This window comes from Hydra viridissima, unplaced genomic scaffold (genome assembly GCF_058129835.1).
Source record: "Hydra viridissima isolate aposymbiotic clone 2 unplaced genomic scaffold, HvirCarnegie_v1 scaffold_10, whole genome shotgun sequence".
Lineage (NCBI taxonomy): Eukaryota > Metazoa > Cnidaria > Hydrozoa > Anthoathecata > Hydridae > Hydra > Hydra viridissima.
The window spans coordinates 4,568,039-4,584,345 of NW_028324309.1; the positions used below are offsets into that span (position 1 = coordinate 4,568,039).

The following is a 16,307-nucleotide window of genomic DNA, read 5'->3' on the forward strand; positions in this document are numbered from 1 at the left end:
AATAAAAAGTTATTCAAGAATTGATTGCTTTGGATTTTTCTTCATCTTAAGTTTTTTTGTTTGGTTTTAATAATAGTTAATCAGTTTCTCTTTTGAACCAGTTTATTAAAGTTAATGAAATAACTTGTCAAACCATTTTAATTTTGTTAGTATTTTTTGTAAAAATTTCTAAACCATCTCTTTATCTATAGGTTGTTGAAGTAGTTCTAAGATTGGGTCAAGCTTATGTAATGCTGTGTGATGCTGGTGATGTTAGCTTCATTAATTGGAAAAATACATTTTGCTGTAACATTGAATCTAGTAACGATAATCTGTTAGGTATTTTAGCATCAGAGTCTGAAAAGGTGGAAAAAAGACTGGCTGAATGGGAAGATATATTAAAAAGTTTTCGCAACACTAATCCTGTAATAAACTATTTTACTGTAAGACAATGTCTTTTTCTTCAGAGGCATTTATTTTTACTGTCACAAGATTCGAAGTATATTACAAAGCTTCCACCGCAATTTTATACTCTTCTGAAAACTTTGGACCAAGATGTCAGCTTAAATAACATCAAAAAGGCCTTTAACCTGTCTCAATCTTTGATTAACAAAAATGAATCTTCCAAAGATGATTGGAAAAAAGTAAAAAGTCAGTCAAACTTTGATGAATTCACTGTAAGTGAAATAAAAAAATTGGTTACTTCATTTCAGGAAGATTTTGATATTTCAGAAAGTGTAGCATGGGCTGCAATTATTCACTGTTTTCCATACCGTGAAGGTAAAGCTATTTTATGGTGCAAAAAACAAAATCCAGATGATGAACAGATTATTGAATTAGAACATGATGCACGTAAAAAATATGAGCAGCTTTTAAAGATAAGTTCATGGTGAGTTATTATTATCAGCTTCTATTTAACTGTAAAAGTAGCAAGTATATGTATACCAATCAGACCTGAACTGTGCATCAGTGAGGCCTGAACTAAGAACAAAAAATGAGGCCTTTTTTTAATAATTCTTTCATGCAATGTTATGATGCACATCCAACTTTTCTGGATTTTACTTATAACAAAATATAACCACTGAGACAAAACTTAACATTAAGACACATACATAAATGCTTTTTGTCTAGCTTTCACAGCAGCAAATTTTACAAAAAAATCATTGATCAAGTTTCCTTGTTTATATTAAATAGAAGTAAAAAACTGGAAAATATATTTGACTTCTAACTACATTTTAATGAGTTTTATTTTCAAGAAGTTTTTCTCTGTAATAGTAAAAGGCAAACTTAATAAAGTTTGCAATAAGACGAAAAAAAAAGTCTATTTTATGCCATCACAAAAAAGTGAATGGCATAAAGTAGACTTTCAATAATTGGAAAATTTACTATGCAGAATGCTACAAATATGTAAACCTTTGGCGTTGTAGGGATGTTTATTAACATCTCTCTCAACAACACCCCACACATAATCCGACAGAGTTAAGTCTAGAGAATTTGGAGGCCACAAGTTTGGGGTAATGTGATCATTGAAGTGGTCCACCAACCATGTGATAGCTCAGAGTCTTGCTGAAAAAATTAGGGCTTTCCATTTCTTACTCTATCAATCCTTGACTTATCAATATTTGCCTTACATATTTTTTCTGTTAACAGCCTACAAAACCATAGCAGATGCAGGACATTTTGTGTTCATGATGGTTGAAATGTCAGAAGTGTTGTACATAACCATCTATCATTTCTTCTGTTCACCATTTGTTCTTGGTTTAAGATTTTTATGAACAGTCCTTTGAGTTGTGGCTTCTGAGACACTTAGGTCTTTTGCAATAGATCTCATTGACATTTGGGGGTTCATCTCAATAATATTCTAGACTTGCTGAATAAATTCCGGTATTATAGTGCAGTCAGAGTATTCCCCATGGTTTTTATGTTTAGCAACTTTACAAAAATTACCGTTATTAACTTTTTATTCCTTACAAATTTGAAAAACAAAAGATTGGGAGACTTTAAGAAATTGGGTAGTTTGTAAATTGCTGTGTTCTACCTGTAATACTACTATTACACCATATCTTTTCATCTCTTGTGTTAGTGTCCAAGACTTGCTAGGCATGAATCTTTTAGACTTAAGTATATTGTCTGTCAAGAAATCTGTGAAGTCTGTTAAGACCTAGTCAAATTTTTGTATTCAAAATCCAAAATAGTGAAGTTCAAGTCATAGCTTAATCCAGACCAACTGCAACTAACTTGTGAGACAGTATGTGGTACTCAATTTGAAGCTATAATTAAAGCCAATGGAGGTTTTACTAAATTCAACTAAAAGTTAAATCATGAATTTAAGCTTAAGATGTTCTGAATTTGTAGTTTCATATTATGATATTGTTATAGAGTCTTGTTATGATTTTGTCTGTTTCATATTGTGATATTGTCATAGTGTCATAATGTGTGTACTATTTAAGATGATAAGTTTTTTTAAATGTCTTGATTTTACGGATACACCTTTATATATATACTTTTGTAATTTACTTTCTTAAACATAATATAACTTTTTTATGATAAAAATAAACTTGTGTATTAATAATAGAAACTTAAATAAGCTTTATTATACATGCCTTCACAAACATATATATGAATGTACACTATGCATCATATATACATCAGAATTTTTGTTGTGAAATAAGAAATTTAGTTCTTTTCTATAAAAGATTTTATATCTAATGTATAAAAGAGCTTAACTTAAAAAAGAAATCTTTTTTAGTTCTGAAGTTAAAGAAGAATCATCTCAATTACCCCATTATGAGGCATACATATCACTCATAGAGCTGGGAAGTTTTCTCAAAGAATATAAAGGTTTATTTTACAGCATTTTTTTTTTATTTGCATTTGGTTTCATTTTTTGTTATTACAAAGAGCTGACAAAAGTGAAATTAAGTGAAATTAATTATTAGAGTTTTAAAAGGACTTTATTTTGTGTCAATATTTTCTTTCTTAATTGACATCAAATTTATATGATGCTAATAATGATCACTTAAATTATTTTTTCTATCATACTTGCTTTGTAGAAATGATAAATTTCCATCAAATTCAAAGAATTATCCCGCAGTATATAAATCATGACAAGCCAAGTTTAATACTTTTGTCTCGTGGTAAAGTTTTAATATTTTTTTTTTACTAAAAGAAATTTGAAAGTACAAAATTAAAGAACTTTTAATTGATTTTGAGTTTTTAAAAAAACTAACTTTTTTGGAGTCATTATGTTCTCATGGAACACAATCATCATTTTGTCATGTAAACAACTGATTTGATTTTATAACTTATAGATGATATACTGTATGCAGTTCTTGAAATTTATCTTTGTCATAATGGAGTGCTTCCTTCTTCAGAAGAAGTTCTACTTTGTGACAAAACTGTTTCTTTTGAAGAGGTAACTTATCCCACTTTTTATGTTGTAATTTTTTTAACTAACAATTCCTTATAAGTTCATGTTTCTCTAATGTAAATATTTTAGTGATAAGCAAATAAAAAGTAAATTTTTTATGTTCATGCATATATGAACTTTAGATCTATTTAAATACAATAGTATCTAACATTATCTAGTAATAACATTATCTAGATACTACAGCTTTGTTAAGTGTATCTAAGAATGGTGATTATATATTTTAAAAAACTTTAGTATGAAGGCCCACATTTTGATCAATAATACTAGGAATATACATTTTTTTTTTTAGCTATACAGGAGTTGCTGTGGTTTACAAGAAATATTAATCTCTTTACTTTCCAATCCTTCAAAGCTTAAACTTTTAAATATCAAATTATCTAGTTATTGTAAAAAATTTAATTTCTTTTCTCCCACTTTTTACACTAGTAGAAAAAAATTATTGAAATTGAATGATATTAAGGAGTGGCTCTTGAACTCTGTTTTGAAATATCTGTGTTGAAAAGAATTTGGTATTTGATACAATGCAAAGTAGTACAAGTTTTTGTAAGAATTGACCATTTTATTATGTTGATTAATGTTTATGTAGCAGTATATAACTGTATATGTTCAATTTAAAAGATTAACACATCTGACAACTTCCACTATTATACAAACTTGTTTTTTTTCACATTTCACTCACAGATTTTCACAGATTTTCCTTACAGATTTTCACTTTTAATTAGTCTAGAAATTGTTGCAATTGTTCCTCCCCACTAGTTAACATTTCGTTAAAGTCTTAATTGAGGCCACACCTTGCTCAGCCCTGTCATTGATGAATCTCTTACCCTTTTTGAGACTCAGAGCTTCTTAAAATGATTGATTTTCCTCCCTTTTGATGTACCTTTGTCAAGGAACATCAAAAGGGAGAGTGGAAGTTCAAGCAACTAAAAATGTTAATTTGGTGTTAATGGGTACAAAACTGCTTTAGACCCAATATACTCAAAAATGCAATTGAATTAACTTTCAGTTGTTTTTGTGGATGATTTTGAGTTAGATCTTCCATAGCCAGTAACATCAAACTTTTCATCTCAAGAGATACTATTGAATTAAAAAAAGTTAGTGCAACCAGTTTCTTAGAAATGTACTATAGATGGCGTCCAAACTTTTTGCTTGTTTCTCAAGATATGGCTTCATGGAGAAAATACATGGCTCTGAAGTTATTTAATGGACCTTCCGCTGTAATTGGGGGCACTTTCTAGATCTTGAGGTAGATGAGAACAGCAAAGTTGCTGGGTTACAAATTTCACCCCAACGCCAGATATTAGAATTGGAAGAGAGTCTACATGGATTGTGGAAGTTAAATCTGTCTTTAACTAGCCATCCAAGCATACTACTAAAGGTACAGCAACATTGAACTTGTATTTTAGTTGGTGTGCTGTAACTGCACTATCAGTTGTCCTGAAACAATTAACGGTGCTCCTATTTATGTTCAAATAAGTAATAGCATGTCCAACATTTTATGCAACTTCATTCAAAATGAAGGTGGCATTCCTTGACCAGAGGTTTGTTCAGCCCATACTTACTGGTACATTTACCTTACTCTTAAAAAATAGTATTTGAATTTCAAAGTAATTACTGTAACTTTTAAAATCACTTTTATTGACAAGATTAAAAAAAGAAAAGTTATTGCTAGTGTGTCTGAAAGTGTATACTATGATGCCAATGTCAGCTCATACCCCCAAAATGTTTCATACATTATAAACTAACAGTGGATTGAATTTTTAAATAATAATTTCCCTAATATTTAATCTTGAAAAAAGTGAATTGCAAGTAAACTTTAATTTTTAATTAAAAATAAAAGTTTACATGCAATTAAGATCTAAAATATTTTTTCTTACACAAAAATGATTGTTGTTTTTGAAAACTTTATATAATTTTATGGACTTGTCAAGTATTAAAGGGTCTTCAGCTGCCTCTAAAAACAATCTTTAGATGGTAGTTTTTGAAACTCAGTGGAATTTTACTATATAGGAAACATTTAGGAAGTTTGAGCTGACATTTTTAAAAAATACTGTTTTGATTGGCACTCTGGTGTATACCATACTTATTGCCTTTGTTTTTCAGTGGTCACCTTAAATTATATTGGAACCATTGCAAATTAAAAGTTTATATTTATAGAAGTTTAAATTTGTTTTTATTTATTTTCATTTGAACTAAAGCTGTCTTTTTACTTTCCTTTTTGATATTATTTTCTTTTCATATAGATAGAGCAACTAATTCTACGGGCTTATCATAATAAAGATGGTCTATACTGTTTAGTCATAGATGATAGCTTGGAATATGAAATTTGTGAAAAAACATACAATTTTCTACAGAAAACTATGAAATTAGGTTAGTAAAACTTTCATTTGCTAGGTTTACATTTAAATCTCACATTATAGTTTTTGTTTACCAAGTAAAAAATGGAACTAGAAAATGACAATGACTATGAACTGATCACATTGATGAGTCTTTTTATATTTAGGAAAAATGAGTCCTATATTAGTCTTCTGCAGTAATGAGAATCAGAATAATTCATATCTAGTAACAGCACTTGATCATTACAAACTCAAAATGCCAACTTATATCAACAAAGGTGTTATTTGTAAAAATCTCCTAGAGCACCTTCAACAAAAACTTGTTGATAATGGGGCTGGTATTCATCTCAATGGATTAATGTAAAAATTAACATTTTATTCATAATATATTATAGCTTTCTTTAAATTTCTTTAGAGTTCTTAAAACTGATTTTACAGATATTGGAAAGTTTAGGATATTTTGTATAAAAGACTTGAGTTTTGAATAACTAATGTTCCATTGACTATTTAAACTTAGATACAAAGCACTTGTGGTTAAATCGAAAAAAAGTGGTATGGGAAAATCATTTTTTATTGAAAAATGTGGTGCACAGCTATCTACTTATTTAGAATTAAATTACCAAAAATCTATGGGACTAAGTGAAAAGAAAACTTCCTTAGTAACTATACCTGTTCATGGAACAATTGTTGATGTGAAAAGTATTGTAGAGGCATTATTGGAATTTGATGAAGTTCCTAATGCAAATTTCCCGAGATTGTATCATTTTGATGTCAATCCAATGGTACAAAATAAAATTGATATGTATTGTATTAAATTAGCAGTTAAAGTATTCTAATATATAAAAGTTTTAAAAAGGTCTTGAATTGTTGCCAGTTGCTTGCCATTTTTCTGATTTTTTCTCTACTTTTGGATACTTTGATGGTACTAAGAGAACCAACCAATTATATTTGTGAATGTAACTATAATACGTATTGCTTGTGAATGTAGCTAAAGTATTGTGAATAAAGTTTGTGAATATTGTTATAAATGCTAATGCTCTTCAGGTGAAAGAAGGTTTGGATTCATTTCTTTTTAACTTGGTTGTTCTATCATCATTAAAAACTAAATCAGGAAAACTGTGGAGAATGAATGATAATGACACATGCATTATTGAAATAACGACTAATCATTCTGAAGAACAACTTAGTAATGTAAGTGTGTGTTCATTTTCATGACTATTTTAGTTTTAGTTTTTATTTTTGAAGATCAGAAATTGAATTAACTTTTAATGAAAATTTTTTGAAAAAAAAGGAAACTATTAATTTGGCCAAGTCAAATCTTCCAGTCATGCAACCCATAGTCACAGCATTTTTTACCATTAATAGTAAAGAAATAGAGCTTATATAAAGATTTGAGTTCGTAACTTTCAATGGTTATCAAGCTATGTCTGCTGATAATTTGTTTGGAACATTAAAAACAGGCCTTATGAATTTATTACTAATAGGACTTAATGCACTAGGAATAGTATCCTGAAAATTGACTGCAGGTACCTGTGCTAATGCTAACCTGTGATCTCATCCAGTATTAAGCAAGCTCTGTGGGCAAAAAAAATTATTTTTTAAGAATTCATGATTGAAAGAATTAATTGAAAGTAGATTCCAATTAACCTCTCAGCTCAAAAGGAAAAAACATTCTGGTATATTTCTGGAGAATTTATTTATAAAAATTTTCAAAGTTAACTGCTTTTTGATTAAAAAATAGTCGTCTTTTTTGTTCTGGATGTCATAATTTTTTCAAAAAAATTTAGTTTTACAGTCGCACATGAAATTAAAAAAAAATGTTTATATTTTCAAATAGCAAAATATAAATTTCAAATAATTAATTGCTCATGTCCTTCTTATATTAGTGTTGTCCCTAGACCTCTTTTAAAGTTTTATGCGAATAAGTTTGATTAAGGACCTGTCAGCTTCTATAAATACTCTAAATAAATCTAATTCAGTAATAAAAAGAATATTCATCTCTTTGCTACCCCCAACCTTAGTTTAAATAAAGTTTTCAAAAATGGAACTTTTGGCACAACTTAGAATCAGACTTTTTTTTTTTCTATTAAAACAGTCAAATTAAAAATGAAACTTCATGTTTAAGGAAAAATATTTGTTTATATTAATTGCTTTACAAAGCTAAATATCAACTGAAAACTAAATTTAAAATATATTTAATAAAATATTTAATTTTTTTTCCGATAAGATCAAACAGTTTTAAGAAGGAATTTTTTTTTAAAGGAAAGCTTTTTAATTGCAGTGTCAAGTTTTTCAGAATTTATTCTTCAAAATAGTGTCTCACTTGGAAAATAGTGTCTCACTTGGAAAATAGTGTCTCGCTCGGAAAAAAAAAAGATGAAAGTTGAGAGTTTTTTTATAGTTAAAAAGAATGTTTTTTTCAACAATCAAGTCAATAGTTTTAAATAATACCAGGTTTCTAAACTCATAATTTTCTTGTCATCAAGCTACAATTCCATTTAAAAGAAGTAATGAAAACATTGAACTATGTCAATTCAACATTATGAATTGACGCTTGACTTGTTAAATATGATTTTTACATTTATGGACACCAAAAACAGTCTGATAACAATTTTTAGAATCTTTTCCTAATAAATTTGGTCTTTCAGTGTTTTAATAACATTATAAGGCCAACTTTTAATGTTGTGAACAAAACTTCAAGCAGTTGCAGCTTAGTAACTACAAAAAATTACCTGCTCAATGTTTTTGATTACTATTGCTTATTGGGTATAATTAATCCTGTAAAAATCAGACAGATCTATGACTGAGTTGTGTGACTGAATAATTAGATATGGAATTACAATGAAGTATTATTTGTTGAAAACATAACTGGTATTGGTTTGTTTGCTTAATAACGGAACTATTATCTGTTTTAACTGCTATAAATTTTTTATTTTTCGTAAAAAAAATCAAGAAATCAATTTTGCAACTTTACTACTTGTTGGTTTTCCCTTAATTCTGGTTTATATATTATCAGTATTTACATACTTATATGAATAACTAAAGTTTTGCATTAATGTATTATTATTTATGTATCATTATGCAAAACTGAAGTTATGCAAAATGTTTAAATTCTTATGGTGTTTTGTTAGTTTTTTATTTCTTTTTAATTATAAATCTTTAACATTACTTAAACAATATTTTTATGAATTAGTTGTCAGATAATGTCAAAGCTGTCAAAAACTATAGATTTTTTTTTACTTTTTTAATCCTAAAGGATATCATACATGAAGAATACTCTGAATCCAGGCAGGGAGTTGTTGTTAGAATGCTTCCAGTTGTTTTATGCATATCACCTAAGGAAGCTTTACTTAGACTTTCTGATCAGGGAAACTTGAATAAAGGTATAAATAATAATTTTCACTATTTCTATAAATTTCATTATTCTGCATGAGTTCAGTTTTAAAGTTTCTAACTGACATAGGCTCAATGGGTATTTATTACAGATTTACTAGTTACCTACTCTTTTTCCATCAATAATTGAAATTTTAAATTATTTACCTAAAAAAGATTTGTAATATTTTTCACATGTTTAGGTATAAGTGATGAAATTTGGTTTAATTCTGATGAATTTAAAAAATCTTCCACACAGCGTGTTTGCCAATACTTGAACAAGTATGATGAAATGCTAATTAACAGACAAAAACAAAATTTGAATCGCATCAAACCTACAAATCGTAAATTTCTTTTAAAAGGAAGAGGGCGTTATTCTTCTTGCTTACAAAATCAAACTTTTATAGAAAGTTCGTCCTTAGATGCATTTGTTTATAACAATTCTCAGCCATTAATGGATCAAATAGATTGCTTACGCATATTATTGAAGTAATTTTTAATAAATTCTAAAAATTTAAACTATATTTTAGCTTTTTTATTTAAAACTTTACAGTATATTTTTCTTCTTGGTTTTATTTCAAATTCTTTGTTTTGCAAGTCAAGACATTTACCTGACAATATTGAATTATCTTATTATCATAATTATTATAATAATTTATTAGTATTATTGAAATATTTTTTGTTAATAACTTTAAAAATCTGCTATTAGGTATTGTGGGGTGAATGATCCTTGTTGGAGTGAATTGAGAAACTTTGTACACTTTTTTAACTCACAACTTATTGACAGTGAGAATTGTGTATTCACTAGTGCTCTTTGTTCAAATGATCTTAGGGGTTTCAAACATTTCGTTGTTAGTTTCCTACTTGAGATGGCACAGGTATAAAGATGTGTTTTTTTTTTTTTTTTTAAATGAAGTTTTATAAGTGATGAAACAAAAAGTTACTTCAACTTTTTCTGAAGGATTTTTCAACTCGCTCACTATCTTCAGATGTCTTAGTTAATAATCATCTCATGATTCAGCTGAAGCAACAATGGGAACACAGGTTTAATTAGATGTTTATGAATATTTCCTCTAATTTAGTGTTAAGCATTTAAAATAGATAGCTTATAAACAGTAAACTTCAGTTTTGTAGTAACCATAGTCAATATATGTGATAGTGTTTCTATTAATGCTTTGCCTTTTTTTATATTCCTATAAACTTAATTTGTTATTTTTAACTAAAGAATACTGTTTGCTTTATAATAGATCATACAGCAAAAATAAACACTGAGGTATCTTGAAACTTATAAAATGTTTTGATTTTTTAAAAAATTTTAATGTTAAAATATATAAATAAAATAGAGTAAATTAACATTATTAAATTTAAACCTTAAAGATAACATTTTTTAATTATATGTGAAACTTTAAGTTCTGTTCTTTTGACATACTAAATGTATACTAAGCTTTGCATTCCCTCAGGTAAATTTCCACGGAAGTATGGCTCTAACTTATACTAACTTCAAAACTCTATTTTTTAGTTCACATCCATATTTGTTTTTCAATCAAGATCGTGGCACTTTCACATTTTTTGGATTTAATGTTGACAACACTGGAAATTTGTACGACCCAGATACAAATATAATAATAAAGGAGAATATCATGTCAACAGATCTTTACTGTGATATTAGTCGGCAAATGCCAGGATGTTTAAACATAAACTACAAAAATCTGAATCGGTAATTTTTTCAATAATAAATTCATTTTAAGCTATCTTGTGTGTTCTTTTACTTATATCTCACCTCTTTCCCTGGTGTTGACACCTGTTGACCTAAAGTTAAATCATTTTTACTAAAAGATATTTGGAATATATACTGTAAAGTATATTTTTATTTATTTAGAATTGAATTGCTGAAAATACTTTGTTGTGTGATGGGTGTGAAACCTTTTGATCCAGACCCAGCATATGAACTGACAGTTGATAACATAAAGAAAATATTAGCAATACATATGCGATTGAGGTTGGTTTTTAAACTGTTTAAGCAAGTCAAAATTGTAATAACTTAAAACATTTTTACAACCAATAAAATGTGGAGTATAGACTCTACTAAACATGTTTTCCTGTTTTATCTAAGGATATTTTTCCAACTTATCTTAAAATAGTTTTCTAACTTGTTTTAGCATATATTTTCCTCTTATCAGTGTGGTTCCCCCTTATTTCAGCATTTCTAGAAATTAAACTGAAAACTTGAGACCTAAATTTTTTCAGATGTATTATTCCTGTTATAATGATGGGTGAGACTGGCTGTGGCAAGACAAAGTTAATCAAATTTATGTGTGCTCTCCGAGCTGGAGAGACAAGAATAAGAAATATGTTACTTGTAAAGGTATGCTGTTACAAATTCTTTTGCTGGATAAAAAAAAATTAGCAAGATTTTGTCAAACTTTACATCCTCATTAGAAAAGAGTTTATCAGAATGAAAAAAAATATTTCTGAAAAATATATCAGTAAACTTTTTTTACTTAGGTTCATGGAGGTGTGAGTCATCAAGATATCTTGATGAGAATTAATCAAGCAAAATCTTTAGCAAAAAAGAATTATGATCAATACAAGTTAAATACAATTTTATTTTTTGATGAAGCCAATACATCTGATGCAATAGGACTAATCAAAGAAATTATGGTTGATAAAAGAGCTGATGGTAAACCATTGGGATTGGCAGAGTGTGGACTTGAAATAATTGCTGCTTGTAATCCATACAAGAAGTAAGTTTTTCAATCTGTTTTAAATTTCAAAATGAAGCTTTGTTTTTATTTTAACTTGATTTAAATATATTATAAATGTATCATCAATGTATTTAATCCATAAATAAAAATTTAAAATTATAAATAAAAGATTTGTAAAAAGTATTAAAAGGGAGGCTGTTAAAAAGTAGGATTTTTGGATCACTGTTCAAGAAACAAGCAGAATCAACAGCAGTCCACTTTCTTAATCCAGGTGCTAGATTGTAATGTCTTTTTTCACAAAGCAAATATCTAGATTGAGCTCTTGTTTATGAACTTGATAAAATTCACTTGCAGAAAGCCCTGTACCTTTAAAGTATAAGATTTGAATGTTTAAAACACATGCTATTCAAAAATACTTTTACATGTGATTTAAAATTGATGAACTAGCAAATGGCAACATGTAGAATGCATGCACATTTTGCCTTTCTCAATATCTTATTAAAGTTAAAAAAATGATGTAAAGTCTTTTGATTTAAATATTTGATCGTTTACAGCTATACTCTTGATTATCTGATGTTGGTTTAAGCTTTATAACAAAATGTCTTGCTTTAAACTGTATTGTGAAAAAGGTTTAACAAAAGTAGCTGATAGAGAATTTAAGCTGATATAAGACTCAAAAAAACTGAATTTAAAAATGCGTTAAAATATGTTACTTTTGATTTTTGGTCAAAAAAATTACAAACGTTTAATTGAAAACTGTTTTAGTTTTTGTTTGACTCCAATTTAGAGAGAAAAATTAGGATTCTTGCCTACAGGAAGACTATGAGTTCTTATGTATGATTTGTTAGCTGAGTGAACTTGTGGTATTGTAAAGAAATGAAATATCTAAAATAACACTGTTGCTATTATTACTGATGGTGAAGGAAATTTAGCTGAGGCCTTCAAAGTTTATGAAACATATTCTTATCTAAGAAATCAGTGCTAAATGAGCAGCGAATTCCCATGAAAGTTCTACATGAGCACTCAAGCACTAATTATTTTTCATTATAATGCACATTTTTAACAACAAATTGACTTTTTAAAGTTTTTATTAATTCTAGTTATTACTTTTGTGTTGCCTTCATTGTGTTACTTTTTTTGTGTGCTGTTGAGTGTATAGTGCTGTTTTGATAAAGTTATATTTAATCAAAGGACAATTTTTACATAGATTATGTTTTTTTTTTATTTAATTTTGGTATATATATTTTAATTTTGCATATTTAGAAGTTTATTTACGTGCTTTTTAGTATATGTACTATATTTATACTCATTTAAAATGAGTATACCAGAGGATTCCAATTTTAAATACAGCAATCTACCAGAAAGTGACAGTGATGAACCTGAGATTAGTGTCAAATCAGATTCTGTAGAATGTGAAATGGAAGATAATTATACTTTAAACACCTGGCAACATATTGGGTCAACTACACATTCTCTTCTGTACTATTTCATTTTGCTATTTTTTGGGCAAACCTTGTTGTACATTGAGCAACAATAATATCGATGCTTTTGATTATTTTGAGCTATATTTTGATGCTGAATCATTAAATTTATTAGTGGTTTAAATAACTTGCAATGCAGACAGCGGCATAGCATTGTTCAAATCAACAAGAAAGATTTGCTGCAGCAACTAGCAAAAAAAAAGTTGAAAAAGAAGAAGCAACTAGCTGCAGCAACTAGCAAAAAAAAAGTTGAAAAAGAAGTGCTTATATATCAACACAGAAAAGTATCACCAATAAAATGTAACAACCAGAAAAGAAGTGTATTTTTTATAAACAATACAGAGCACTGATAAAGTGCAAATGTCTTGAGGAACTTTTCAGATTTATACCACCAATAGAAGAAAATCTACTCAATATAAATATTATGCTGTATGTTGTTCAAAGATGAAAAGGGCAAATAAATTTATGAAGAATTGAGATAATGGTGCCAAACTGTAACAATTGTTTAACTGTGGTGTTATGTTACAAACTTTACCATACATATTTAAACTATTATATTTAATGAATTTATTTAAACTTTATGTCATTTTTGTAATAAATAAAGGTAAAGAATAATATTCTGTAAAAAATGGTTTCATTTTTTTTTTTTACCTAGAAAGCCAGTAAACTACCAATGCTTATGCATTATTAACATACTGTTACTAACTCTGCAAGTCATAAAAAATCTTCTACTTTCAATTTGTCACAAAAATATTCAAGATACAGAAGATTACATAGTTCTTGTTATACTATATTAAATAGCTTTCACATAAAATTCTGGTTATATAAAAGTACTTTGATAACTCCCAGATTGCAAAATTGAACTGCAAACTATGATTGCAACAGTTTTTTTTCTCGGTAGAACCCCATAAAAAAGCTCTGTCATTAAGGGTCTTTTCATGGAAACAGGTCTACCACAAGATTAATGTATTACCTATGTGAAAAATGTTCAGCAAAAAATAGTGCTTTATACTTATTGCAAAATACACTTGATTCTCATATGCATGCTGATTATTTTCTCCTAAGTGATGTGTAATAGATAACAAGTAATGCATCACTTAGGTAAACTATGAGATGTTGCAGTATCACTATAGCATCTTTTTCGGTTTAAAAATGTGATTTAATTCATTTCAATGTTTTTATCATGAACTTATTATTTTAAGGCACTCAGAAAAAATGATTCAGAAGCTGGAATCTGCTGGATTGGGATACCATGTTAAATCAGCTTATGAAAGAATAGGTATGCTTACAAAAAGTTTCTGTAAACTAATGATCATTTCAAAAAAACAAGTTTTTATATCTTTTATGAAATAGAGATTTATATTTATGAAGTAGAGAGTTATACATAAAAAAGTTAAATTTTAGAATTTTGTAACTAAATTTTAGAATTAAATTTTGGACTCTTTCTTGCTTGTTGCTTTTCTCACCTTGTAAATGAAAAAAAATAAGATAAGTTTTTAAATTTATATTCATAACTACATTTGTTGTTAATTTAATTTATAAGGACAAAAAAGTGGTTTCTAGTGACATTTTTATCTTCACTGATGCAACAATAAAAACATATCTAAAAATACTTTTTGCTAAAAATACTTTTCGTAAAAAATAATTGTAAACATGATTATCTATGAGAATTTGAAAACAGTGTACATAATTCAAGGACCAAATCTTTATTACTTAAATGAAGCAAGATTTTTTAAAACAATTACTGCAAAAGTCCCTAATTATGGAGTAATTTTATATAAATACAAAGATGCCTGTTTTTTTATTCTAAAACTTTATTGTAAAAAGAAATTGTTAAAAATTTAACTACACTATCAACAGAAAGTTTGTGGCAGGTACTGAATTTGTGCCTGTTGTTTATTGAAATAAGCTAAAATGATCTAAACAATTACTGATATACTAGAATCAAGTACTAAATCATAAAGACACACATTTCAGTCAAGAAAATAAACAATTTCAATATATTTATATCTTAAAAAGGAAAAAATTATAACCTGTCTCAAAACTTTCTGTCGATAGTGTATATATGCAAGTTATCTTCAAGTTCCTAGATTTGGTGTAACTTATGATTGTTATTTACAATAATTAGGTTTAAATCTAAAACATTAAACATTAATAAAAAAATTTAAACATTAAACATTAATAAAAAAAATTTAAACATTAAACATTAATAAAAAAAATTATGAAGTATACAACAACGAAAAAAAGTAATAAAGTTATGAGTTCTTTCAATAATTATTTTATACTGTATATATCTATGCTTATACCATATTGAAAACGCTAAAAGAGATTAAACAAAATTTTTTGATGAAGTAAATTCCCTTTACATTTTTAAGTTCTATGTAGTAAAACTTAAAAATAAAGGTAGTTGAATATATATTTTTTTCTTCTTCTTTTTGCTCTCCCTCTCCCCCCTTTCTCTTCCTTTCCTCTTTTTTTGTTGTTCATTTATTCGATTTAAACAATTTGTATATGAGGTACCATATACATTATTCTATAATTTGAGGCTTTAAACTATTTAGAATGGTTAAAAAATATTCATTAAAAACTTAAGAGGAAAATATTGAATTGTGGAAAATGCACCTAAGCTTATACATTTGCTTTAAAACATTTAACTAATCTTTTTAGTTAAAAGTAGGAGGTTGACATAAATACCAGTATATACAGTCTTTTAAAAAAACAATTCAATTTGGTGAAATGTAAACATTTTCAGCAAACACTTATTAATTGTCTTATTATTTTGATTTGCTGATGATTTGAAATTACTGTTGATATATTGAATATTCACAACTTTGCATTCAAATTAAAAAATAATTTAGGTGATATTCCCTTGAGACAGTTGGTTTATCGTGTGCATCCATTACCAAATAGTATGATTCCTCTTGTCTGGGACTTTGGTCAATTAGATGCAGATTGTGAAAAATCGTATGCCAGGCAAATTATAAAACGTTACGTAAGTTTTAAC

General features: G+C 27.5%; 1 protein-coding gene across 3 annotated transcripts in view; it reads left to right on the plus strand.

The window, feature by feature from the left end:
• LOC149882727 (E3 ubiquitin-protein ligase rnf213-alpha-like) overlaps positions 1-16,307 on the plus strand; it is a 72,433-nt gene that overhangs the window by 32,137 nt on the left and 23,989 nt on the right. The window contains exons 24-41 of one of the 3 annotated variants that reach the window (XM_090065712.1): positions 192-868; positions 2,729-2,820; positions 3,033-3,116; positions 3,291-3,394; positions 5,653-5,779; positions 5,913-6,105; positions 6,263-6,527; positions 6,790-6,936; positions 9,002-9,128; positions 9,321-9,606; positions 9,827-9,995; positions 10,079-10,161; positions 10,637-10,834; positions 10,997-11,116; positions 11,365-11,482; positions 11,623-11,861; positions 14,506-14,582; positions 16,162-16,295. In XM_090065712.1, coding sequence (XP_089921838.1) covers positions 192-868; positions 2,729-2,820; positions 3,033-3,116; positions 3,291-3,394; positions 5,653-5,779; positions 5,913-6,105; positions 6,263-6,527; positions 6,790-6,936; positions 9,002-9,128; positions 9,321-9,606; positions 9,827-9,995; positions 10,079-10,161; positions 10,637-10,834; positions 10,997-11,116; positions 11,365-11,482; positions 11,623-11,861; positions 14,506-14,582; positions 16,162-16,295 — 3,240 coding nt within the window. Of the gene's footprint in view, positions 1-191; positions 869-2,728; positions 2,821-3,032; positions 3,117-3,290; positions 3,395-5,652; positions 5,780-5,912; positions 6,106-6,262; positions 6,528-6,789; positions 6,937-9,001; positions 9,129-9,320; positions 9,607-9,826; positions 9,996-10,078; positions 10,162-10,364; positions 10,391-10,636; positions 10,835-10,996; positions 11,117-11,364; positions 11,483-11,622; positions 11,862-14,505; positions 14,583-16,161; positions 16,296-16,307 lie in introns of those variants that run through there. The other 2 variants (XM_090065713.1, XR_016444695.1) reach the window with 2 other exon arrangements.